Source organism: Abrus precatorius, unplaced genomic scaffold (assembly GCF_003935025.1).
Source record: "Abrus precatorius isolate BTA unplaced genomic scaffold, Abrus_2018 Scaffold3, whole genome shotgun sequence".
Lineage (NCBI taxonomy): Eukaryota > Viridiplantae > Streptophyta > Magnoliopsida > Fabales > Fabaceae > Abrus > Abrus precatorius.
The window spans coordinates 33,629,912-33,657,254 of NW_020874373.1; the positions used below are offsets into that span (position 1 = coordinate 33,629,912).

Consider the following 27,343-nt stretch of genomic DNA (forward strand, 5'->3'; position numbering starts at 1 on the left):
TTTTTTTAACTTTTGAATTTGAAATTGTAAGAAAAATAATAGATTTAATTAAAATAATATAATATAATTAATATATATATATATTAATACTAGTATTTTTTAACTCATATACTATACGAAAGTATTTTATCAAAAATATAAATTTTTGAAAAATTATTTTAGTGAATTAAATATTTATAATGTATATAAATTTTAAAAAAAAAAGAATTTGAATAAAAGATAAATAGTTACAATAAAATTTTATAATAAAGAAATATACGTGTATATTAAAAAAATTAACAAATAAAAATTAATAATAATTTTTTATATTTATATCTTTTCAAAAACTTCTTTGAATGTGAATAAATAGTAAGAATAATATTATTTAGATTCAATAGATTATAGTTGTGCTTGTAATACATATGTTACATAGAAAAATATTATTTTAAATTAAAATATAAAAATAATATTTAAATATTATTAATAAATAATAAGTTTACGGTAATAGTAGGTGATTGTAAAATTTATAAAATATTTATAATATATTTATTATTTATCATTCACTTTATGATTTAAACATCAATATAATTTTATTAATAAAAATATTTGTGTAAAAAACATTTTATGTGTGTCATATATAAATAATATTTTAAAAAAAGTCAATCTTATATTAATTATGTAATAATTAAATTGTGTTAGCTTAATTAAATGATATAAAATAGTAAATAAATTTTTCTATTAAAAATAGAAACTAAAATAATTTTTTTGGTTTATTTTATTATTAAATATATTTTTATATTAATCTTATATAACTTCACATAAGTAATATAATAATACAAAAAATCAATGCATAATTGTAGAATAAAATTCAAGCATATATATATATATATATATATATATATATATATGCGGGTATGGGGCAGGGTGGGTACTTAGATACACATAACCGCACTCATCCCCATTAAAATTTGCGAGTTTTTACCTATACCCATACCCGTACCCGTATAGCGGGTAAATACCCCTACCCATTGTGGGTAAATTTTGCGGGTGACCATCGGGTACTTTACCCATTACCATCCCTAATTTCAAGAATAAATTTATATATTTATTGTATTGACATATTTTGTTATTTTTTTATGTTCTGAATATTCCCAAAAACATAGTTAAAGTACAAAATGCAAACGATAGTATGATACTCTCAGGAAAAAAAGAAAAATGAAAAAGTAGAAATGAAAGTAAATATTGAAGGCGGTGGAGGGAAAATTATTAATAATATAATACAATAATAATTAAAGCTGTTGAAGGCGGCGAAGAATCCATAGAGGTTGAAACCATTCCACAACCCTAGCGGCTAGCTCGCTCGGTCAATTCATTCTTCTCTTTCTCTTCTGTTGAGTCACTCCGTGATAACCATAAGGCAGAGCATAGCGTAGCATAGCACAGTTTTCAGTTTCTGTGATGGCTGGTCAACGAAGTTCTTACGGTAAACGCTCCCACTCCCAATCGGATTCCGACGCCGGCAACAAAAACAAACGCCGCAACCCTGCCGCCGATGATTCCTTCCTCATCAACGCCGATGACACCGTCTACCGCTACCTCTGCCCCATCCGCAAGATCGGAAGTGTCATCGGCCGCGGCGGCGACATCGTGAAGCAGCTTCGCGCTGACACAAGAGCCAAGATCCGCATCGGCGACTCGCTACCTGGATGTGACGACCGAGTCGTCACCATCTACAGTTCCTCCGACGAGACCAACCGCTTCGATGACACAGCAGATCTCGTCTCGCCCGCACAGGACGCGTTGTTTAGAGTTCACCAGAGAGTAATCGCCGAAGACACGCGCAGCGACGATGACAACGATGAAGAAAACGAGGAAAGGAACCACGTCACTGCGAGGCTTCTCGTGCCGTCCGATCAGATTGGGTGCGTGATCGGAAAAGGTGGCCAGATTGTTCAGAGCATCCGAAACGAAACCGGTGCGCAAATTCGGATCCTTAAGGATGATCGCTTGCCTCCTTGCGCCTTAATCTCCGATGAACTTGTTCAGGTAAATTATGAATTGGATGGTCATTCTTGGATCTGAATTAATTATTATATAATTTCTTTGTTTACATTGGAATTCATGTAGCAAGAAAGTAAGAGTTTAAGAAGATGAGAAATGATAATGGAAGAGTTAGACCAAAAAATATTTCAAGATCTGAAAAGGTTAGAGTTTTCTGATAGGGAATCTGTTATGTGTAACAAAGGTAGTTAAGACACCTACTATCTAATGGAGTTTGCACAATACAGAGGGCCTCACTATAATATTTTGTGCTGCACATACCTGTCACCGGCTTGTACTGCAAGCTTCATACTACAGCAGTAGAAGTAGAAAATCTAACATACAAAGACACACAAACAGTTTACAGTGTGTTTTTATGTTGTGAAAGTGCAGATTTCTGGTGAGGCTGCAGTTGTGAAGAAAGCTTTGTTTCAAATTGCATCAAGGCTTCATGATAATCCGTCACGGTCTCAGCATTTGCTTGCTTCTGCGGTTTCTGGTGTATATGCTGGTGGTGTAGCTCCTGCTGCTGGTGCTCCGATTGTGGGAGTGGCTCCTTTTGTGGGTGCTTATGGAGGGTATAAAGGTGATGCTGGTGACTGGTCACGGTCTCTGTATTCTGCTCCGAGGGATGAAGCATCTTTGAAGGAGTTTTCAGCTCGGTTTGTTTGTCCAACTGGGAACATTGGTGGTGTGATAGGTAAGGGTGGTGCTATAATAAATCAAATTAGGCAGGATTCTGGGGCAACCATCAAAGTTGATAGTTCAGCAACAGAAGGAGATGACTGTTTAATTATCATTTCAACAAAAGAGGTGAAATGCTGTTTTTCAACTGTGGTATGGATATGTAATGTAAATGTGTGACTCTTGCAGTTATGATGTTTTTAAATTATGCTCATGCAGTTCTTTGAGGATACTTTCTCTCCAACTATAGAAGCTGCTGTGCGATTGCAACCCCGGTGCAGTGAGAAACTTGAAAGAGATTCGGGAATAGTCTCTTTCACTACCCGTCTTCTGGTGCCAACCTCACGAATTGGTTGCCTTATTGGTAAAGGAGGGACAATTATAACTGAAATGAGGAGGCTTACAAAAGCTAATATTCGCATCCTGTCAAAGGAAAATCTTCCTAAAATTGCATCTGGAGATGATGAAATGGTGCAGGTAAGGGCATTGTCATAGTTCGATTGAGTAATCTTGTTTTCTGTGTGATCGAAAGTTGCAGTGCCCAATCATTCTGAAAAACTGTGTTGGCTTTTTATGTTATCTTTGATTAGATTTCGGGGGACCTTGATGTTGCCAAGGATGCTCTTGTGCAAGTACTTACCCGGTTGAGAGCAAATCTTTTTGATAAGGAGCGTGCCGTCTCATCATTCCTTCCAGTACTGCCATATCTTCCTGCTTCAGTGGACGGATCAGATGGTATGAACTATGACAGTAGAGATGGTAAACGACATGGACGTGGTGGTGGACATTCATATTCAGGTGGGTATGGAGGCTCAAGTGATTTGGCATCTGGTGACGGTTATGGAAGCTATGGAAGTTCACAGGTTCTTTTTACGATCATACACATTTGTGAAACTTTTACATGTGAATGAGCTTCATCCAAATCAACCATTGTTTCTCAATTTGTTGTTTCCTTATATCTGTAGCTTGGTAGCAGTGGTGCTTACGGAAGTTATTCTTTGGGACGGAGTAGTGCTTCTGGGTAACTAATCAAGTTATTTATGTTCTATGTATCATTATAATGTTATATTCTTCCCTTTTCATGTTGTGAGGGAACCACTCTTGCTGATACTTTGTTAAGAGTTCTCTCAAACTCATCAATGCTGATATTTAATATCTATTGACAGGTCGTCTACTCAGAATGGTGTTTCTCGTAGGAGAAACCATGCTTACTAAAACTTGATGGGTCCCTGCAGGTAGATTACAGTTTTCATAATCTTCGTATTTTATCTGGCAACTTCCTACAATATAGGCTATTCAAATTAGTATGTAACAGATTCATATCTTAACCTAACCAGTGTACCATTTAGAATTCTGATGCTCTTTTTCCCTTTCTTGCCTTTCCCCTCCCATCCAAACAGCTGAGTTCTGTGAAGCCTGCAGCCTACTGCCTAAACCGGAAGACCAGATGAACCAGGGTTTGACAAACTCATGGCCCACCTTGATGCTTCTACCTAGAGCACCAAACATGTGGAGACTATTGAAATTGGCCATGTCCACTTTACCTTATTTCCCAAGCTTGATAACTAATGCTCCCACAAGAACCTATAAAGCCGGCTTGCCTTTTCGGCTGCTTTTTGATTCCTGTTCAGTTGTCTTAAGATTTAAAACACCATGTAGCATGATCCTTTGGCAGTTGTACCTATATTTTTATTTGGGTTTTGTTTTCCTGATAGTTCATTGTTACTTGCAAGTATGGACTTCTGTAGTTATTTGAATTTAAATGATGTTGGTTCTGATAAGTTGACCTATTAGTCTTTATACATCAAAATTTGGTAGAGCTTTTGTGTCATATTGCAGGTGTCAATATCTTCCTATATCATAAGCAAGGGTAAGCTGCATTGTTTGACTGTGAAATTCATATCTATGGATGTAGTTTTGAGTACTTCAGATGTGATGAATTAAAGGTATAGAATCTGTCATACATGCAGTTGATTATGCTATTGAAGCTCATAGTCGAACAATTTCTTGGCTAAGGTAATGCATTTGGAGGCATTTAAAATCTTTGGTGATTCAAAAATTGATAATATCCTATTTCTTGCCCCTTTTTTGTGTTGCTCGAATAGTGCATGCTTGGTCTTTTCTGTTTTTAAAACTCTAGACCCAGTGCATGGGAGCTTAATTAGATTTCAATTGTATGGATGTGGAGAATTAGAATAATCTTTTATTTCCTTTTCTATGCTCATGTAGTATTGAAAAATAAGAATATTCGTGCTTGTCTGTTGTTTCAGTTATACATTTTAAGCTTAGCATTAACTTAAACTTAGGGGTTGTTTGGGGAGGGAGGTTTTGGAGGGGAGGCAGGGCAAAATTTATATTTTAAATAAATATATTAAAATTAATATTTTAAAAATAAAAAATATAAATTAATATATTAACAAAAATTTAATATATTAATAATGTATTTATCATCATAAATAATATATAATTCTTTTAATTTAAAATTAAAAAAAAATGTCTTCCCTTCCCCTCCCTTCTAAAAACTTCCTCCCAAACATACCCTTAGAAAAGTATATTTGTTGTGGATATCATATAAAGCCATCAAAATGAACCAAACCATTGAGCTAGTACCTGCACAAAATACTGGCTCGTGTGATTACTCTTGCTGCTCATTTATTTTACATAACTTTGGTATTCACTGTTTGGTTACTTGCTTGAGGTTGTTGATTTCTTGATTTTGTTATTTGTCTTTGGTGGAAACTTGGTAGTATTTGAGTTGAGCATGTAATGATGGACTACTTGCTGAATAAAGCTTGGTTTTGAATTTGAAAATTTATAGATGAGAGAAAATCAGTTTTGTGAAAAATACAGATAATTTTAGTACAGCCTGTTATAGCCATGATTCAATAGGCCAGCTTACTTGATGGTCCAAGTTTTGGGCAGCTTTTGAAATTCAACATTATTTCAGATATCTAACATGACATTTACACGAAGATATTCAACATATCATCGTCATTTTTTTACTTTAATGTCCATCGGCATACTAGTTCAGGTATGCACCTGAAATGATACCCTATATGGACTAGTGTAAATGCTTAAAGGGAAAAGGGGAAAGGAAAACAATATGGATTTTTTTTTTTTTTTTTTGTTGACGTGTGCGCTTTACTGTCTAATCCATATGGGTATGCTAATAGTTACTCATACACCTTTGGTACTTGTCTGGAAATTTGGACTTTAATGATTAGGAACAGGGGGGCTTGGAGTACCTGAATTTCTTTTGGATGTTATTATTGTATTTTATTAAGGTAGTTGAATAAGAAAACACAAATCAAATGCTAACATGCCACTTTGATTAGCCTGGGATTTTGGAAATCAAGCGATATTACGAGATACTGTTGATAATTGAAATACATCGACTTGCGGTATGTATTATCCTTTTGTCCTCCTTGATCTGTACCTTTTATGCAATGCAGCTGAATTATCCCTTGTAACTCATTTTGCCAGGTCATTTCAGGTATGGAACAGGTAAGCTTCATGGCTTAGGTCATTTAAGATTGCAAAGTTGTGTGATTGTTTCAGTTGCAGCTGCAATGGTTCATTTCTGTTTGAGTAGGGAGTTCATGAATGCACAAGCCTTAAAAATGAAATTTTTCTAAGGAAGTTGGTTTGGGGCTGGTCATGGATCCCGTTTTAAAATTGTTTCCTTGTCTTACGCATGGTTAGTATGGAGAATATTTTATCTTTGTGATAGTAGTACCAAAACTGAAAAGGCATAGTACAACTAAAGCTGCTTTGTGATTTTGTTCTCAGCGTTTTCCCCCAATTTCGGGATAGCTTGTTTATTTTTCTCCTATTATAGTTAGATGAATTGTGTATGAAGGGAAGTCATTGTATAATTCCAATGGATGAGTTGGATCAGATTCTTTCCAACATTTCTCGTTCTTGATTAGGAGAGAGGTGATTGTTATTCAAAGATGAAAAAACAAAAATAAGATGAAAAAAAAAAATTATTATTGCAGGGACTTGACCCGATGTTTTGGGTGAAGCACTGATCTGAATAACTTTACATTCGTGACGGTGATTAAAGTGTTTCTATTGGACTAATTTACTCTCGTGTGACATGTCGGAAATACATCATAACGTGTCGCTTTGCCCACCATGCTTACAATTCTATCCCAGTGATCTGTAATCTGTAACATCTTATACCGGATTAAAATAGTGCAAGATAAAGGTAATAGATACGCGAATATTCCTATTAGTACGGATAAGATCCTTTTCAGTCATTGACAAAATCTATTACGACGGGAAGTGGTTTTTTTTTCTCAAAATATAATGGGACCTAAAAAATAGATGTATCTTTTTTTCTGCAGCTACCGAACAGCCGAATGGTCCACTGATTGGAGGGGCTTATATTCATAGAAATTGTAGAGGCTTGGTATACAAATAGTTTTAACTTATTTAGTGAAGTCATTTATTATTTTTCATTAATTTTTATTAAGTCTAATTTATTTTTTAAGTAGTCTAATTTAAAAGGCTTGCTTTATATTGAGATCTTTAAAAAATTATTTAAATTTTTAATGAATAGATTATTAATCATGTAAATAAGCATGTGTCTATAAGTTATAAAAAAAATAATTTAACATTTTATAAATTTAAAATAAAATTATGTTTTTATTTATCATTTTTGAATCATACATTTGATTTAAATGAGTAAATAACTAAAAATGTAATAAACATAATTGTTATATGTGCAAATCAGATTAAAAAATAATAATATAAAAAAAGCAAGTAGCACATTTTTTTTAGTATATAATAAAATATTTTTTAATTTTAAAAAATTAGTATTTTTAATTAAAAATTTTATTTATTTTAAAAATTTAAATTTAATTTAATATATATTAATAAAAAGTTTATGAGGCTTATATAAACTATTCTATCAGTTAAGTCTGTAACTTCTAACTGTAAAATTATATAAAAGGTTATAAATATATAAATAATTTATAAAATTAAATTATTTAATAAATTGACTATATAGTTAATTTTTTAATGACTTCAAATAACATATAATGTTATATTTATATAATATCAAAATTACATATAATTTATTTTAATATATTTTATTAATAAAATAATATTATTATTGTAAATAATAATTTAAATTTATGTTTAATATATTATATCAATAAGAATTATATAATTTAAATAATTTATTTTAATTTATTTCTTATTTTTTAAAATATTATTTATTTTATTTATTTATTTTTATATAATAAATTATATTAATAATTATTAATAATAAAATAAAAAAATACAGTAAAAATAAAAAGAATAAAATAATAATAAAATTAACATATTATATTTTAATTACGTGAATGATAAGTTCTTTTTTTAAAACGATGAATAATAAAAATATTAGTAGTTAACTTTTAAAAATAAAAATTTTGATAAATAATTTTTGAAAAATTAATTTTTAAAAATTAAATTTTATATTTTATATTTATCAAGTGATTTTATTAATTTATTGAAAATTCAATAAAATTTATAAATAAATTATAAACCATATCTATCAAATATAACTTAGATAATAGATTTTTGTCGACCTGACCTATTATTTGTTCCTCCAATCTCATATTAGCAACGAATGGATATTCATTGGGATTGAGGCAACTATTCTAGTTACGTGTTATAATCGTACATATATCTAGTTGAGTCATTGTAGCATGATTTAATAAAGCATTTCATCAATAACTCTGTAAATCATGACCATATAAACAAAAATGAAAGCATGGATGTGTCGTTGCGGGACCTCTATCAAGAACGGAACACTTCTGTTGTCTTCATATTTTAATTTATGTTTACTTTAACTTTAAATCTTATTCTGGTTTACATTTAATTATTATAATTTCTTAATTGTTAAGAGTTAAATTTTATCTCAAATTTTATTTAATAATCAACTCAAATGTAATAGAGGTGTTATTTGATATTGATTTATATAAATTGACAATAAAAATGGGATTTAAGATGAGGAATTCAATTTAGTAATTAAAAAATTTATAGAAATTAAATTTCATAAATTTAAATTAAGTACATAAAATTGTACTTAAATTACAAAAATTAAAATTATAAATTATTTTAGTTAAAATTCAAAATGAAAAAACTAACAAACATGAATATCTCAAAATAGTATTTATATTTGAATTATGTTGTATAATATAAATATAAATAAAGTAAAAAAATTTACATTAATATAAGTTTAAAAAATTTTATATTGTATTATAACCGTTTCATGGCCTATGATATTTAAAATTTATCATATTTCCATGTCTACAGACTGCATCTTACCAGTCTTTCTAGACGAGAAATCAACTAGTGATATGCAAATATCGATACATATTTGATGATATACTTAAATCCCTTGTTAAGGGACAATTTTTCTGATCATCAAAGAAGGCTTTTCTTCCTTAAAGGAACACAATCAGCGTTGGATGAAGGGGACAACACAACTTAGAAAAAATGAATTCAATGGTGAGAGGTATAAGAAAATACAAGAATTATTGTAGAAGGCAGGGCTTCTGAGCATTTATATCTCGTAAGTTTCACCAATGTAGCATATTTATGCTGTGTTTCTTTCATAGCCAAATGGAGTAAATTCTTCCACCCAACTCCACAGTACGGTCCCAGGGAGATGTTGTTCTTTCAACTTGGTCAAAAGCTGCTACTTCCCTTAAATGATCTTTAATAAGTGATCTGAGAAACTAGTCAGAACTTAGGTGATGGTGATGCATCTAATAAAGTTTTTGTATTTATTGGTTTTTTCACCTATGCAAAGTCACATCCAAGCCCAGCACTAAGAACCCTCTACACATAACCCTCCTTTTTAAAATTTTTCCTTTGACAAAGGACACCAATCGGGCAGTTATAGGGCTGTCCCATATGCAGTAATGGTAGCACCGTTAATGCTTTGGTATGACATACCCTCTATTGTGAGTCTATAAACATTTTCTTTATAAACTAATCAGAGCCTTTCTGTTTGCTTCAAACTCCATTCGTCTATTTCCTGGCAAGAAAGGCCTTCAAGGCCAATTGGCTTCTTCTTTTCTACCTGTTCTCTTCATTTTAGTTTGGAATGATGTTGTCTTCCCCATTTGGTGAAAAGTCCCCTCGTTCTTCTAGTTCTATAATTATGCCAATGATGGGCTCTTTTTTATTGGTTCCACTAGAGTTTGTAAGAATCATTTGAGGCTTTTGTTTTTGGTAATTAAAATTTCATCTAAAATGTCTTGCATGTGGGTATGAGGTCATGCAGTGCAGCCAAGGATGACTTGCCGTTAAGCTTGTTTTTGCATTATGAGACCTATTAACTCATGCCATCATGTTCCTATCCTCAAATATGCTAAACTATAGTTGACCGGCAAGTCGGCTCTGGCTACACAAAGGCCTCCTTCTCTCATGCTAGATATTTGATGATATAACCATACAGTGTTTGATTTGACCAATGATGAACATTGCCACGTTGCTAGCTCAACTTGCATGCTAGCTCAGCCTCAGAACAACATCACTCAAGCTGCTACAAATTCTTTGTTCTAACTAGCAGAAAATTTTCAGGTATCAACATCATACTCACTTCAAACTTCCCTTAGTTTTTAAATTGTATCAATGTTCCAAGCCGTGGTTACTATTGCTTAAAATTTCTTAAATCAGTGGTACTGTAACATTGTATGAACATTGATCGCCGCTCTATTCATATTTTTTTATAAAACTTTGCTGTCTTCTTTCTTGCATAGATCTGTTCTAGTGTTTGGTTAGCTTTCTTGTCTCTATATTATTGGACTAACCAGTGCAAATTGCAATTGGACCCTGTTACTTATATCTGTGTGATATTTGTATATTATTGTTAGTATATATAGGTTAGTCACTTTCAAAAAGAAATAATATACATTGGTCAGTAATTATTTTATCAATTATTATAATTTTTACGTTCACCTTTTTTTTATATTTATTTTTTATTCTTGCATTTTATCTTTTTCTTTCCATTTTATTACACAAATCTCTTTTTCTTTCTATCTCTCTTTCCTCTACTTAATATACACTTATTTAGTAGGTGTGAAATTATCTTATATATTTCTTATTTTGTGACTAATTGTTACAATATCGAACTTGTGCCCTTGGCTTCTGTGACCGCTAACACTAAATTCCCCTACTTTTCCATGACCCACTAGTTTAGGTTTAACAAAGAATAACGCATTAACAATATATACACAACAATTTTTAACAATATTTTTTTATAATTTATTTATTTGATCACATTACTCATTTTATTTTATCACTCTTTTTTCTTTTTTAATCTTTCTTTTAAATTATAATTCTCTTATAAAAAAATATTGTAAGAGCATCATTACTCTTGAACAAATTTGAAAAAATGTGAAAAAGTGAAAATGGAAATCTTCAATAATATAGTTCCATTTTGACGTCTTGAAAGGTTTCAGTCATCGTTACCCTTTTATTTCTTTTTACTGGGATGCAAAATCTCTGTTTGAGAATAAGTTAAATGTTATTATCATATTTTTAATATACTTTTTAAATGTTTTTATAATTGATAAAATTTACTAAAAATCATATAAGTCTTATTCATAATTAATAACTTTTAATCACATTTTTTGTAATCTTAAAAACTTAGAGCTAATGTTAAAAAAAAGCGTTTATAGCACTCCTCTTAAAAAATAATAAACACGAAAGATAAAATTTGAGGCATTAATCATTCTACAACTAAGTCCAAAATGTGATGTTTAGCATATATGTCCCATACAAAATTTGACCCTCATAATCATTAGGAAGGCTAATTTGTTTAGGTTCAAGTTTCATATTATAAGTGTATTTTATTTGTGTTATTTTCAATATATTTTGGTAATTTGTGTATCTGAAGTTGACATTAAATGTTGATGAAGGTTAACGAAAAGAATCTCAAATTTTGATTGAAAAACATTGTAAAAAACTTTTATAGTATTGTACTTAGATTTTAACTAATTAATAATTTAATGGGGAAGAAGATAATATAAAAAATATTACATCCACCATATCAAATTCAAACTCGTACAGAAAGGAAAACTTATCAAAATAATGAAACAATGCATAGAAACATACAGCCAATATATGATTTTTTGCTCGACTTCCCTAACATGAGTATGCCGAATCTGATTTTATCCTTCAAAAATTCATTAAAAAGAGTTTCTTATTGTGGGAATCTTTGTGGAGTTTGATGAGAAACATTTAAAATTGAATATAGAAAATAGAGCAAGTATGGCAGTTGTCTTTGAGCAAGAAAATTATATATTGTATACGTTTCATTATTTGAAATACTAAAAATTAACACTTTATATGATATTATATATTATTATTTGTATTTCTTATTTACTTTAAATTTTTTAATACACGCATATCAAAATTATATTCTAAATAAAAAAAAGGAACATAAAAGATGTCTCCTTAAATTGTATCAAATCATTTTCGTTTTAGCTAAAATTGCATGTCCATCTCGTATATCTTAAGGATCAGCGCAGAAAGGACAAGGGTTATGCTCATCGGTGACATATCTTGACTTAATTATTTATAGAGCTATTAGTTAAAATTATTTAATTAAAATTCATATTTGTTATGTATAATTTTATCATTTTTTGAAAGATATATTAATAAAAAATTATAAAATATTGACAAAAAAAAACATTTGAAGTAGAATAATTAACATTGGAAGTGCTTCAAAATGTTCTTTAATATAGAAATGTAAGTAGTAAAAAAAAATCAAAAAGTTTAGCCACTAGTGTTGATAGTCATGGATATAGTAATGGTTTAATGACAGTAAATATAATATTGCTAACATAAGTTTTTAAAATTAATTTTAAGCATTTAAAGTAGATTTTATTTTTTAAATGATGCATTTATTATATTTTTTTATATAATTATAAACATTTCCTCTTTCAATAAAATTTTATCACTTTTAGTTGTTCAAAATCAATCCTAAAAAATGGGATTAATATATATTTTTTCTTATGAGCTCTAATATCCTTCTACTTATTCTTTTAATAATCTTTCCTCTACTTTATAAAGTGAGTATTAAATGAATAAGTTAATGTATTTATTATCTTAAAAGTATACTAAATATTCTTTATTTATGACTAGGAAGATTTATAAAAGTAAAGGACAAGAGGATTTAAATTTATTTTTTCCTATTAAATATTACACACCATATCAATGCGTATCAATTACACATCATCACATCCAATTTTGTCCATGCAAAAGTAAAATCATGATGCATGTACAGCTTGGAAATTCCTATTGAAGGAAAACTGTATTCAGCTAAAAACATACCACCGTAATGGAATGTCGCGTTTCTAATTAGATTCGTTTCAATTAGAAAACTTGGGACCAAAAGAGTACATTGCACCAAAAATCCAATTAAATGAAAAATATCAAATACTGATGCTCCGAATTTTATTTTTTCTCAGCCAAGAAAAAGTTGCATTTTTATTTGTGAAAGTAAATTCGTTAAATACGCAGACAAGCTCCTTTTGTAGATCAACGTGTTTTGTTTCTAAAACCCGAGAAGAAACGATCCCTTCAATTTTATTTTTTTTGTTACAGAAACATTTCGTTAATTGCATACAGATAGGGGAGTTATTGACAAAAATATGATCCAATCATAAGCAAACATTACCATACAACTATAGGAAACAAAAAAATTTTAGAGTAATAGTAGTTACATCTTAAATTTTATCCAACAAATAATGAACCTGTTTTATCATTTAAAGTTCAAACAAATGATTCGCTACCATCCTTTTCTTAGCTATCTTTATGTCATTTTCTATGTTAAGCACATAATCTTTACATCCATAATCTGAAATGATATTACCATTTTTCTCCCCTTTGGAATTGTCTTTAGAGTAGATATCATTATTATCCAGGTGAAAATTCAGTAATGCCATACATATGCACCATTATAGTCAACTTCAAATTTGCCACCCGAAGAAGCGGAGGGAGAGACACCAGCAATTGAGAAGAGGGAACTCTTGTGGCAAGCAAACTATTCAAACATTGAATTTTATCATTTGTCAATGGAAGAGTAAGAAATTTTTTTTAAAAAAAATGGTTCAAGCTTGGTTGTCTGCTTAAAATCACTAAATGATCTGCTGCCAAGAGAAAAGAATTAATTTGACAATGAAAACATTTTACAAGATGTGATGATATATAATCAGTTAATCACCTTGCACTCCATTTGATTTCTGGATTTTTAACTTAGCTTTTGGATTCAAACAAATAATGCATTGGAGCTTTATGATCTACTACAACAAAGCTAGAGCCCGGATTCTGTGACACCAATGTCATCCATTAACTTCCTTACCTTCTCAATCCCATCTCACGAAACATATATACTTGACACTTGACAGCAGTTTCACCCCTCACCAATCTGTTCCCTTCTCATTCTAAGCAGCTGCTCATTTGCGTGTTTTGCCAAATCAACATCTCCATGAAACAACTGCATTAGGTTCAATCCTCAGAAGGTTATGAAGTCAGATCTTGAGATATATATGACTTTGTAAGTGGATGGGTTAATACATCGTATGACATGGCAACATTACAGCCTCAAACATCTTAACAGCCTCAAAGATCAAAGGTATCTCTCCACGCAATCATGTTCAGCCCCGGGAAACAAATTAATCTTTGTATGGATATGCAAAAACTAGTTCTGCCCAACAATTTTGAAGTTTCTTATAACGGTTATCTCACTGGAGTTGGGAGTAGACCATTTAAAAATTAGATTCATGAAACAGGGCAAGCCGAGCAGCTAGTGTCCTAATAATTGGTGCTTTACCAAAATGAATATACATGATAAAATCCATGTTGCCACATAATCGTGATGTTTATCAGCTTTATGCATCAACAAAGCTAGAACCGCGATTTTTAGTTACACCTCTGTCGTCCATTAACTTCCTTACCTTCTCAGCCCCATCCCACTCGCCCCGTGAAGCATATAGATTTGATAGCAATACATAGTCACCACTGTGATCCCTTCTTATTCTAAGCAACTCCTCATTTGCTCGTTTTGCCAACTCCATATCTCCATGAACCTTGCAAGCTCCAAGCAGAGTTCTCCAAACAATTGCATTAGGTTCAATCTTCATGGAGGCTATGAAGTCAAATGCCTCCTTTAAAAGTCCAGCACGCCCTAGCATGTCCACCATACACCCACAATGCCTAATTTTTGGCTCAATCTTATATTTACTTTTCATAAGATGAAAATAGTGATTACCCTCATCAACTTTCCCAGCATGACTGCAAGCAGCCAAAACGCCAACAAAGGTGATCTCATTTGGACAAACCCTGGTCCTTTGCATTTCTCCGAACAGATCAAGTGATTCCTCAGCATGGCCATGAAAGGCCAACCCACCAATGACCGAGTTCCACGATGCCACATCTTTTTCTCGTATCAACCAAAACACACGCAGCGCTTTATCAATGTTTCCACATTTGGCATACATATCAACAAGCGCATTCCCCAGTAACGTGCTTAAACTTCCCTTGCTTATCTCCATGATCTTAGCATGCACCTTTTCACCATTCTCTAAATCTCCCAAATCAGCGCAAGCAGACAACAAGCTCAACATGGTCACCTCATCAGGGAACTCCCCAATCCCACACATCTCATCAAACAACTCGAATGCCTGCCGGTTCAAACCACACAGTACATAACCCGCGATCACCGTGTTCCAACTAACAACATCCCTCATGGGAGCCTCATCAAAAAGCTTCCTAGCACTCTTCATATCCCCGTGCTTGGTGTACCCCGTGATCATCACGTTCCACGACACCAAATCTTTCTGTGGCATTTCATCAAACAGTTTTCTAGCAACACTCAAATCCCCTCTTTTAGCACACCCAGAAATGAGTGCAGACCAAGCAACCACATCTCCCTTATCCGAATCATCAAAAAGCTCAGTTGCAACCTTAAAGTCTCCACATTTAGCATGAAAAACCAAAAGGGTATTCCTCACAACCACGTTTGAACCGAGCCCGAACCTCAAAACCCGGCCATGGATCGCTGAACCGGTGTTGACCCAGAAAAGCTTGGTGCAAGCCTTGAGAACAAAAGGGAAAGTGAAGTTATTAGGCTTCACGGCACGCTGGTGCATCTGGGTATAGAGTGCGACCGCATGCATGGGATCAGGGCTTTGACAGGAACCTCGGATGAAGGTGTTCCACATGAAGGTGTCTGGTTGGGGAATTTGAGCGAACATTTGGAGTGCGTAGTGTGTGACGGCAGTGGTGGCCGCGGGACCCACCATTGACATTGCAGCGGTGAAGACAAGTTGTCTGAGGAAACCAACGTTGGAAGTGAAACCGTTGACAATCAGTAAAGCATGAATCTGTTTGAGGGTTCGGAGGTTGGTATTGGTGGTGCCTCTTCTTTTTCTGATCATGCTGCCAAAGACTAACTTTGTTTCTCGTCATTGCATTTGCATGGCTAGCTTTTGTTTCGACGTAATACAATATAGTTTAAACGGAATATATTAGTATATTTAATTCTTATAATTTTATACTTTTTTTTTATATTCTTTTCACATTATTCATCAAAATTTGACTTTTAAATTAAGGAGACATATAAAGTGAGAATACAATAATTTATTCATCATTAATTTAAAATTAATTGGGTAAGCAAAATATTTTAGTTCAAATTAACATAAGATTCACTCTTATTTTCTCACATTTTTTATCTTTTTAGATTTAACTCTTTTAAAATAAAGAGATAAATAAAATGAAAAAGTAAAAATTTATGTATTATTAATTGATTTAAATTTTTTTTATAAAAAAAATATTAATTCAAATTAACAGTAAATAAATGTTCAATTTTATTTTTTTTTTAGATCTCTTCATTGTTTATGAGCTAAATCACATGATCTCCTTACTTTAAACAATTTAAATATTTTATCTCTATCATCTCTCTTCTTCTTGTTTTATTTCTCTCTTTCTCACCTATTTTATGTCCAAAATAAGGTATGACATAATTGTTTGTCTAATATAATTAATTATTTTTTACATTTTATTTAACTATGAATTATTATGTTATTAAAAATTACTTGCTTTCATAATTTAAAAGTTATATTTAAAATATTACTTAATTTATTTTCAATGTAAATATATGTTTACATTAATAAATATATTAAAATTAAATTCAATACAATGGTCTTAATTACTCTAATAATATAGTTTTTAAAAATAATTTAAAAACATAATAAAAAGTAAATAAACACAAAGAGAATTTTTGTTTGATCAAGGCGGTCAAACAGAATTTGTGTGTTTAGATTTATATTTAATTTTCTGGTGTGTATCAAAGGTATTCTTTAATATATAGTTAAAGACTAATGTCTTTAAATTATAATAATCATCAAAATATTTTATTGTATTTTTTATAATGACTTTTGACACACATAATTAAGAATGGGTTTCTATGCTGTAAATATGTAATGTCATACTCAATAGGATGCATAGACTGGAGATAGAGAAATACAAATAATTAGAACTGGTTCTCAAATAGAAATTATAAAAGCCTATTTTAATGGTGTAATTAATTAAGAGAGTCTTTTTGAATTTCAACAATTTGCATGAAAGAACATATTAAGCAACTCTGGGTAAATCAGGTTCCAAGGGCACAGGTTTCGGCATGGCTGTCACTAATGAGAGACAGAGGTGGAATCTGTCGGGTACGTGGGTGCATCTTTGCAAGAAGAATATAGTAAGTAGTAACCCCTATCTTCACCCTATTGTCTTTTATTGGTTAGTTTATTTTCAGTTATTGCATCCATTTTCTTTTCTCAATGCAAATTGATCAGTAGCTAGAGTTTTAGCTTCCATAGCTGTTGACTTTGTTGGTAGGGTAATTTTTCACCGGGTGTTTGATTATTCATCAATATAAAAAGTTAACTTTATTTGATTTTCAAAAATAGAAAAAAGAACTAATATGTTTTAATTGCACGTTAAAAAATCGATTGTTAAATTATAAAAAGGAAAGAAAAACTTTGATTCCTTTCTTTCTTCTGATCCTTTCTTTATCAAATAGTAACATGTGGGCAGGAACGCTGGAAGTGCCACCTTTGGGTGTTCCACATTCATATATCAATTTGTGTCACGTCGTCTTCAAGCAGAATGCATGTAAAAATTAATAACAAAATTCAAGTTACCACTACCAATTTTATATATTATCCTTTTCTATGAGACATATGCTTCGCTTTCATGCATGCTTCCATTGACTTAGCACACATAGTTATAGACACGTTTTTTCATTATAATTATTTTTTAAAAGCATTGGTGAATATACTATGTAGAAATTTATCATGTTTCTCTCATATCTCTTACTTTAATGTTAATTAGGGAAATTTTCAATTTCAATTTATAAAATTGATGAAAAAGAATAAAAAATGACAATTTTATATATAAAAAATATATTACATAAAAATGTAAAAAAATAATAGATTTTTTTAATTAAAAAAATTACTATCTTTCAATCCTTAAAATCAATGCCAATAGTTAAGATATTAACAAAACTGTTAATTAAATATAATATTAATTTTTTTTAAAAAAAAAGGTGTGTATTTAATTGAGATTATTTTGATAAAAACGATTATTTTTAAACATATTTTAAGAAACTGACTAAAACAGTTACTTTTTAAAACAAATGAAATCAAATACACATTAAACTATATTTTTCATTTTTCATTCATATTTTGTTATGATTATAATATATTCGAAAGGAAAATATCTTAAAAAATAATATAATTTAAACTTTGATTCTTTGGGATTAAACTATTAATTCAGTCTTTTAAATATTTATTTGACAATTATTTAATTTTTAAAATTTTTTATAATACTAAATAATCTCTCAAATATTAAATGACACAACATTAAATTTTTAATCTTTAAAATATATATTTAACATATCATAAATATTTGAAGGATAGAAATAAAAGGATGCATATTCATACATTTCACGTGTAGTATATATGATAGAACGATAATGCCTTTGCCAAATGTCTAGAGATCAATATATGAGACCTTGGAATTGGATTAATCAATCAGAGTGTGAGGTAGAGGATCACTCGCTGTGATCCGTGTGATAAGAGGACAATGAACATTAGCCAATTCATGGTTCATACCGAAAACAACTTTTCAGAAGAATCATAAAAAGTTGAAAATAATGGGAGTTTGTTCTTTTCGTAGGATTTAATATGTGGTTTGTGTAGAGACAGGATCATGCACCTACATGTTTCATTATGATATATATTGTTTCTACAATTATACATGACATTGTAAACGTTGTAAAATGGGAGATAGTTTCACAACCAAATTGCTATATTTAGAATGTTAGCCTAAATATTAAAAGAAAAATCCTTCCAATTAAGTCTTTATGCATAAATAAATAGAAACTATAGGCTGATAGGGCTACTCTTTAAGTGATAGGTTTACTGAAAAAAAAAACAAACAAACAAGAAAAAATATTTCTTAAAATGATTAAAATCATAATAAAATGCATATAGCAGGTTTCAAGGTAAGTAACATACTTTAATATTTCAAAGAAAAATAGTAATAACACGACATTCTTCCACATACTTTCTAATATTATTTTTGAATTAAATTAATATCAATTATATATATATATATATATATAATATGACCCATAAATAAATAGATCCCATTTATTTAATTTTAATATAATATTAAATTTAATGTTAAAAACTCATGTCAAAAAATGTTTAGTTAGCAGTTTTTAAGACTAATTGTGTGCGCGTTAAAAGGTCATTGAATTAATTTATGTAGAATAAACAAAAAGAGAAAACTTAAGTATAACAAGATAAGTACTGTTAATATTATTTTTAATTAAAATTAAAGTTTTATTTGAATAACATGAATCGGTTTTAATATTAGTGTGCCAATATTTAATGTTGACTTTTATTATATAGATTATTAAAGTGAAATTTTAATTCTAATTAAAGAATAAAACTAATAGTATTTATGATATTTATTTCAGTTCTTCCTTCAATAAAATTACTCTTATTCTGTTTATTGAAACAAAAAGAGTGCAAACTCATTGTTATATTAATATTTTTTATACAAATAATTTTTTTTTTAAAAGATGCTCCATTTTAAGGTATAAAAAATGTCAATTTTAAAGAAAATTTACATTTACTTCACCCAAAAAGACAACTAAAGCAAATGTTACATTAGGATTCAAAAAATTTTAAGTGAATAAATATCTAAAGTAAAAAAAGTATATATTTATCATTAATTTTGTTTTCAGTATTTTATAATTTTTATTAATTTTAAATTAATAGTGAATATATTTTTTACTTTTACGCTAATTTTCTATACTTGATTACTTTAAAAAATTTAAAGATATTATATTATTCTCCACTAATTTTTGTAATATTTTAAAAATATATATTAAATAAAATAAATATAACTGATATCTTGAAGTCATAAGAAAGATATTCCATACTTTTTTCTTTAAAGAAATATTAGAAGAGTAGTAAAAAAGTTTGAAATTTTTATGTCTCATATTTCAAATTAGAGACATTTTTGGGTTTCTTATTTTGAGAATCAGCAATTTCATAGGACATGTGGATCATATAAAGTGCTAAAAGTTAAATAATCGCAGTTAAACAATGAGGTAACTGATTTAGAGAGCACAGTGACATCAACATTTACTTACAGGCTAATTTGGTGACCGGTGAGGTGTTCCTCGTAATCATATACCATACGAAAGCATAATAAAGTTATCATCAAATTATTTTCAATTCAACTGTTAGCTGCTAATCATTCTGCAACACGCTTAGCTTTGTTTCATGTACATTCTAATTTCACCTATTAATTTCTCAATTAAGATTAAAATATTGTTATTGTAATTATTATTTAATGATTTTCACCCTCGAGCTTTTGACATACTCAAACATGCACATACACCATAAAACAAAGGGCTAAAAGCATGAAACCTTGAAACCTCCCAAGATGCCTTATGAGCCACGGTTCTGCGTACCTAAAAAACCAGTATTTAAGGAGTTCTGTTTTTATTCACAACAAAACATTATTCTTCTTAACATCAAAACTCCAAAAAACAAACTTTCTAGTTCATTCGCTCTACTCTCTTTTGCGTTCTTCCGTTACATGCCGAAAATTCTGTAACCCCCACAAAACCCAAAGCCTTTTTATTGTTATTATTATTCTTACAACAAACACATCACTGCTTCATTCTCTAACAGGTTGGTTCCCCTGCTTCTTCGTCTTTATTTATTTATTTTGCTCATTTCAATTCATGCAATAAAAGTTTTAGGATTGATTGTGTGCTTTGTTAGAAAATATAGATTGAAATTGATGGGTTTGTTGTGTCTTGTGTTTTTGATGAAGCAGGGGATTTTGGTGTAAGATGGGATCAATGGAGAACGTTTCCAAAGCAAGGAAAGAAGATCAGAAGTTTGAATTGCCACCGGGTTTTCGATTTCATCCAACAGATGAAGAACTCATAAACCAGTACCTTACAAAGAAGGTTGTTGATAGCTGTTTCTGTGCTATAGCTATTGGTGAGGTTGATTTGAACAAGTGTGAGCCATGGGATTTGCCTGGTGAGTCTTTCAAGTTCTTCTTCATTTTTGCTGTCTTGTTTTGAATCATGACTTCTTTGAATCGTGATTTTATTTTTTTTGAAGGGCTGGCTAAAATGGGTGAAACAGAATGGTATTACTTTTGCGTGAGGGACAGAAAATACCCAACTGGTTTAAGGACTAATAGGGCCACTCATGCTGGTTATTGGAAGGCCACAGGTAAAGACAAGGAGATAATCATGGAAAATGCACTCATTGGGATGAAGAAAACCCTTGTTTTCTACAAGGGTAGAGCTCCAAAAGGTGAAAAGACAAATTGGGTTATGCATGAATATAGGTTGGAAGGGAAACATTCTGAACATGATCTACCCAAACCTGGCAAGGTATTATTCTTTGAATAAAATTTAAATGCATTAATTTAGGTGTGTTCTTTGCTTAAAATTTTAAGTTTTATTTCAAAATTAGTATCAACTTTTGATTAAAGAAAGTATCTAAGTTTTGTCTCAATTGTTTATTAGTCTGTGTTTTGATTTTTGCTCTGACTCAAAGTGGACATTTACTAAGGTTGGTTTTGACATGTGGTTTTTTTTTTCCCTTATAGAGTGAATGGGTTATTTGTAGAGTCTTTGAGAAGAGTCCTTGTGGGAAGAAAATGCATGTTCCAAAGTTTGGGAGGGTCAACTCCTTTGGAGAGGAACAATCGTCTTTATTACCTCCATTGATGGATTCTCCTCCACCCAATAGTGAAACAAGAACCACTGGTGGTGAGTTGTCTCAGGTTACCTCCTTCTCCGATCCAAATCAAACTGAGAATCAGACCACACAAGATGACATTGTTGATAGCATGGAAAGTCCTACTCCTAACTTCAGCCTTTCATCTTCTTCAAGACCTTATGAAGTTTCCCCTATTGCCAATTCAACCCCTCAAGTCTCAAACCAATCAACACAATTTGCACACCAAATTGGTAATTCACAGTACCCAGACAGTTATTATCTGCCTCAAGAACAGTCCATGTTGAGGGCTCTGATGGAAAACCATGGTTCAAGTGCAAAGCAAATTCAAAAAGAAGAGTTTTCACAGGGAAGAAACTTTGATGCTGATATCTCCTCTGTGATTTACAGCAATGACATGTTACACAGGTTGTTTGGGAATCAACAACATTCATCAGCTTCTGCAGGGCCTGTGGACACTGATTGCCTATGGAATTACTGAACAAGTTTCAAGAATATTATTTAGTTTAAGACAAAGAAATATGACAATTTATATGATACATATAAGTTGATTATTACCTGCAACTACATAAATTTATAATCGGATGTATGGGGAAATGCAAGAATTGCATGAAATCCAATCCCCACCCTCCCTTTTGGTTGATAATTTTGATGAAAGTAGTGCTGAGTAGTCTATATGTTGTATGATCTATTAATCTTTGTTTTCATTACAGGTAGTTAATACCTTTTTATGACTTGTTTGTACAACTTTTGGATAAAGGATTAATCTTTGATCAGTGTCATAATTTGGTTATTGGTTACTTAAATAATGCTTGGAGTATTTTATATTAAATAATATAGTTTTCCTTTTGTGTGTGGTAAGTTTAGTTTCTGGAAGTATATATATGTGTGTATTTAAATTAGCTCAAAAAAGTGCTAATTTGTGAAGAAATTTATCCTGCGAAGTTGCTAATTTATAAATAATTTTATTTCTTGGAAGACTAATTTATATAAACAAAATTTGAGAGATAAAAAATAACATGAATTATTACTCCTAGAGATCAAAATATATATTAATTTAATAAAAAAAAATGCTTTTCTAACTTCAGTTTGATATTCAATTTTTTTATTCAATTTAATTTGTTGACTTATGCTTTTAAATTAAATTTATTCTTTTTATTACAATAGTGTTAAATATCATCGTCAGTACCCCACTTGAACTTGGGTTTTTTAAGAACATATGAACAACATTTTGACTCTTAATTTTTCATTCATAGGCTGCGAAACAATTTTAGGGTAAAGGTCCTACATCAAGAAGAGAAGAAACTTTAAAGAGACTCCGTCAATTGTCATCAGAACGTAGATATCTCATATTCAAAGCAAAATATAGAAAAATATATTTTTGAAAACAATTTAATTTAATCTCTTTAAGCATTAATTGCAATCCAATATTTAAAAAAAATATTTAATCAATTTTAATAATCATTAAAATAATAAAAAAAATTGTGCATAAAATCATAATTTGACAAAAATAATTCATGATGTCGAATTTAAACCTCTCATTTTATCAAAATGATACAAAAATTTTAGTAATTTGATTGTGATTCGAAGTATAGAAAAAACCTTCAGTAGATTTCAGTAATCATTAAGATAATGAGAAGAAAAAAAGGTGTAAGAAATTGGAATTTTAATCACTTCACCATCCATTCTCCTCCTCATACAAGATTACCTAATTTCCTACTGTAAGAAGGAAAAAGAAAAAAGGAAGATGGTGGATGAGATAACCCAATTTGCAGTAACAATTAGGTTTCTGGCAAATTGTTAATGTGATCTAATCTTATTATAACAGAAGGATAAAGGACATATAAAAACCTAAGTTTGAAAACTAAAGTTTAAAATAAAAAATTAAATGACTAAAATACTAATTTACTTTAATAAAGAAATATTATTTGTAGATATAGCTTACTCGAATATCTTAAAAAGAAATAATCATTTCAAAATATTGTTCCTATATAACAAGAACCTAATTTGTAATTAAAACCCATTCACATATTATCATTAGAACACATCAGTAATTAATAGTGCCCCCCTTTAAACATTTAAACTTAATAAGTTTTAATATTAATATAGTTTGGTATATTAGTTAGTGATGATTTTGCATCACTGAGCGTCATCACCGTCTCTCTCTTTGTTAGGCCACCAACCGGTGCTTGCATGAATGGTTAAACAACAAACGATAAAACGCACAGGTGCATGGCGTATCATTCAGAATCGCTCAACTTTTCCTCAAAAGTCATAGCCACCAAATTTTTAAGTATTTTCTTTTTCTCTTTATGAAAAAGAAACTTTCAGATCAAATAGTTACCACAATTGTACAAAATTGCAATTTCTCTCTCTCATTTTTCCTGAGCTACAAATTCCTAGTTTATATATGTTTATTTGATAGACTATTGTCGTTCTATAAATGTCAGCAGCGAATTTGAAAACAGTCACAACTATGTTTTGAGTTTTGTGATTGCATCATTTATTTCAGTTTGACATTTTTCATTGGGTGATATAAGTTATTTATTTATTTATAAATCGGTAGATGTATACTATTCGAGATTTATTTATTTATTTTAAATTGATTAAACATTTTTAATCAATTTAAAATATAATAATATTCCATATTTTTTTCCTTAAACATTTTAAGTTGAATAAAATTATTATAAACAAAAAAGTTATTCCTTCGAATATTTAACACACTTACATTTATTAAAACTAAAACTTGAAAGCAAACTTCAAATAACTTCTTTAATTGATCCATGTATTTAATAATTAACTTAAAATAACTTAACATGAAATCACGTATCATGAGCATTATACAGAGGAAAAAGGTATGTTATATCAACTAGGTGGTAAATTTATCTTTATTAGTATAGTTTTTATTTAATAAAAATTAAACTATTAATTATACTAACAGTATGATGCGTCATACTAAAAAATAATTTATTAGCATAAAAATTGATAATTTTATTATTAGTATTATAAACCCATAATATTTATATATTAACAACTTAATTTCAGTGTTATTAATATTAATTTTTAAAACTGGGTTTAAGTATAAAAATAATGAATTTTAATTTAAAATATTGATTGAAATAAAAATAAAAATTTAACTCTAAAAATAAAAATAAAAATTTAACAGTGGAGTAGTGAATGATTGACTAGATAAGCCCAGATGGGTTACTGTCATAGGATCTTAATTGATTAAAAGTATCTTCTCAGTATATTAATGTACCACATGAGAAACATGGTCAAAACAACAAAATTTTTTTAACTATTCCCCATCATAATTCCCCTCTTAAATTTGTTTTTAAAACTTGATGTAGATACGTACAGGCTATCTCGACCTAAAAACAACTAGAGATAAATTCCACGATAGAGTTGGTATAAGAGTCTTTTCTATATAAACCAGCTACGTCACTAAATTGTCTCCATTTCAATCATCATAAATGATATTTTAGCGGTTGAAAAATTCAAAAGAATAAATAAATAAAAAACTAAAATTAAGGATGTTCATCCAATGTTTTTATCTTTTTCTTTTCAAATGGTCATATTCCTTTTTTCTCAATGCAGATAAACTGATAAAGAGCTTCTTTTAACTTAACCAGCAGTCTTTAAGTTCTTAAATTTTAGCTGTGTTTAAATTTTACTAAGGAGAATTTCGTTCTAGTTTAAAAGCTAATTCTCTTTACTAAGCTAGATTATGGGTACAATATAGATCATGTTTGGACTCTGTCCACAGTACATAAAGAGACAAAGCATTCACTGAGTTTGGAGAAACACACCTCACTGTTAGCTATTTGGTTTCCAAACAAAACAATTAACGTTGTTTATGTGCAAGCTGTCCATTAGCGCATCATTAGTTAATTTTAATATATGTTGGTAAGCCATAGCCAGTCATAATTCATGGTATGGGCAAACATGCTGATCAATGTTGTTCCATATCATCATTTTAAGACGTTATTGAACTTTTTGCAAGTTTTGGTGAAATCCTGCAAGTGGGTTTCATTTAGTTATTGGTTTACGAGTAGAATTAGTCTCAGCTATTATTTGATAGTTACGTGTTCCTCTTATAAATAATTACTCCATAAAAAACTATTGTACCATCCCAACCTCACCTTTTATATTGACATGAAATAACAACCACCAATGAGTGGCTATTCATGTAGAATTAGTGATAGTTAGGGATTTATTCTTTGTTAATGTACAGTGTACGTGGTTTTTTTATTAGTCAAATAATTAGTTTTAAGTCCCCTTTCAGCTTTATATCTTTAGTTTAAATATAATAAGATGTAGATATATTCTATGACATATCTAAAAAAAGTGTTATGCCATAAATAAATTAATAACATAAAATTAGTTATTAAATAATAAATAAAATAATTTTGATAATATTTATTTAATAGAAAAATAAATTTATTATTTATAAATATAATAATTTTAAATAATAAAATATAATTTAAAATGTATTTGTGTAAAAATAAATTAATAAAATAATTTCATATATATTTATTTTAATAAATATAAGTTTTATGATAATCGTATAAACTATAATTTTAAATTTTAAATAAGCATTTGTGAAATTATTTTATATTTATTTTTATATATTTTTAAAATTATATTTTATTAGCATATTATTATCTTTCTAAATTATATATTTAATTTTTTAATTAATATATTTATTATTTTATCTTTAATCTCATGCCAATGATTTTCATAGATTATTAATTTATTGTAAGATAGATTAACGGTTTTTTATATCTAAGTTATTACTTAATTATGAATTAGTATAACTTCTTATGGATCACTTAGGAGTCAGTAAATTTAATCAATAATTAATATATATATATATATATATATATATATATATAAAGATTAAATTATATTAATATAAGTTACATTTATTAATACATTTTTAATAACTTTTTATTGAATAATTTAATCTTAAAATTATTAAATTAAGAATTCTAATCATATAGATTATATTTGCAAAATTTAAAATAAATTTAAAATTATTTGATATTTTATTAATGTAATTTAATTCCTTCTCACATAGATAGAAAGATATTTTGACAAGTTATAAGAATAACATTATTTAAAGATATTTTCTTTAAATCTTCTTAACTATTTCCATGATAAAAATATATATATTTCTCAATTGGTACTCTCTTTATATTTAATTTTAATAAAAAAAATGTAGAAATATCTTTTTTGTCGAAAAATAATTAACGCTTTCAATACTATTGAAGGGTAATGTGTAATTTTAG

At 29.5% G+C, this 27,343-nt stretch overlaps 3 protein-coding genes across 8 annotated transcripts; 2 read left to right on the plus strand and 1 right to left on the minus strand.

Annotated features, from left to right (window-relative positions):
* Window positions 1-1,163: 1,163 nt before the first annotated feature.
* LOC113861715 (RNA-binding KH domain-containing protein RCF3-like) lies at window positions 1,164-6,702 on the plus strand. Of its 6 annotated transcripts, none has more exons than XR_003504310.1 (10): window positions 1,164-2,025; window positions 2,413-2,832; window positions 2,923-3,180; window positions 3,294-3,566; window positions 3,669-3,724; window positions 3,870-3,938; window positions 4,522-4,573; window positions 4,674-4,719; window positions 6,039-6,104; window positions 6,187-6,702. XR_003504310.1 is itself a non-coding variant. In XM_027494710.1 (7 exons), exons 1-6 carry the CDS (start codon window positions 1,438-1,440, stop codon window positions 3,916-3,918), a joined length of 1,644 nt encoding a protein of 547 aa, XP_027350511.1. In that variant the 5' UTR covers window positions 1,165-1,437; the 3' UTR covers window positions 3,919-3,938; window positions 4,104-4,866. The 6 variants fall into 6 exon arrangements, 1 of the variants encoding a protein (XP_027350511.1); XR_003504311.1 differs by having other exon boundaries at window positions 4,543-4,573; XR_003504307.1 differs by lacking the exon at window positions 6,039-6,104 and having other exon boundaries at window positions 4,543-4,573; window positions 6,156-6,701.
* A 7,901-nt stretch (window positions 6,703-14,603) lies between these two features.
* Window positions 14,604-16,162, minus strand: LOC113863673 (pentatricopeptide repeat-containing protein At5g15300). Its single transcript, XM_027497324.1, has one exon. The coding sequence runs from the start codon at window positions 16,149-16,151 to the stop codon at window positions 14,604-14,606; it is 1,548 nt and encodes a 515-aa protein (XP_027353125.1). The 5' UTR covers window positions 16,152-16,162.
* Window positions 16,163-20,876: 4,714 nt separating this feature from the next.
* Window positions 20,877-22,533, plus strand: LOC113863359 (NAC domain-containing protein 100-like). The gene is made up of 4 exons (XM_027496915.1): window positions 20,877-20,981; window positions 21,130-21,341; window positions 21,426-21,703; window positions 21,922-22,533. The coding sequence occupies exons 2-4, from the start codon at window positions 21,146-21,148 to the stop codon at window positions 22,531-22,533; spliced, it is 1,086 nt and encodes a 361-aa protein (XP_027352716.1). The 5' UTR covers window positions 20,877-20,981; window positions 21,130-21,145.
* Window positions 22,534-27,343: the final 4,810 nt, after the last annotated feature.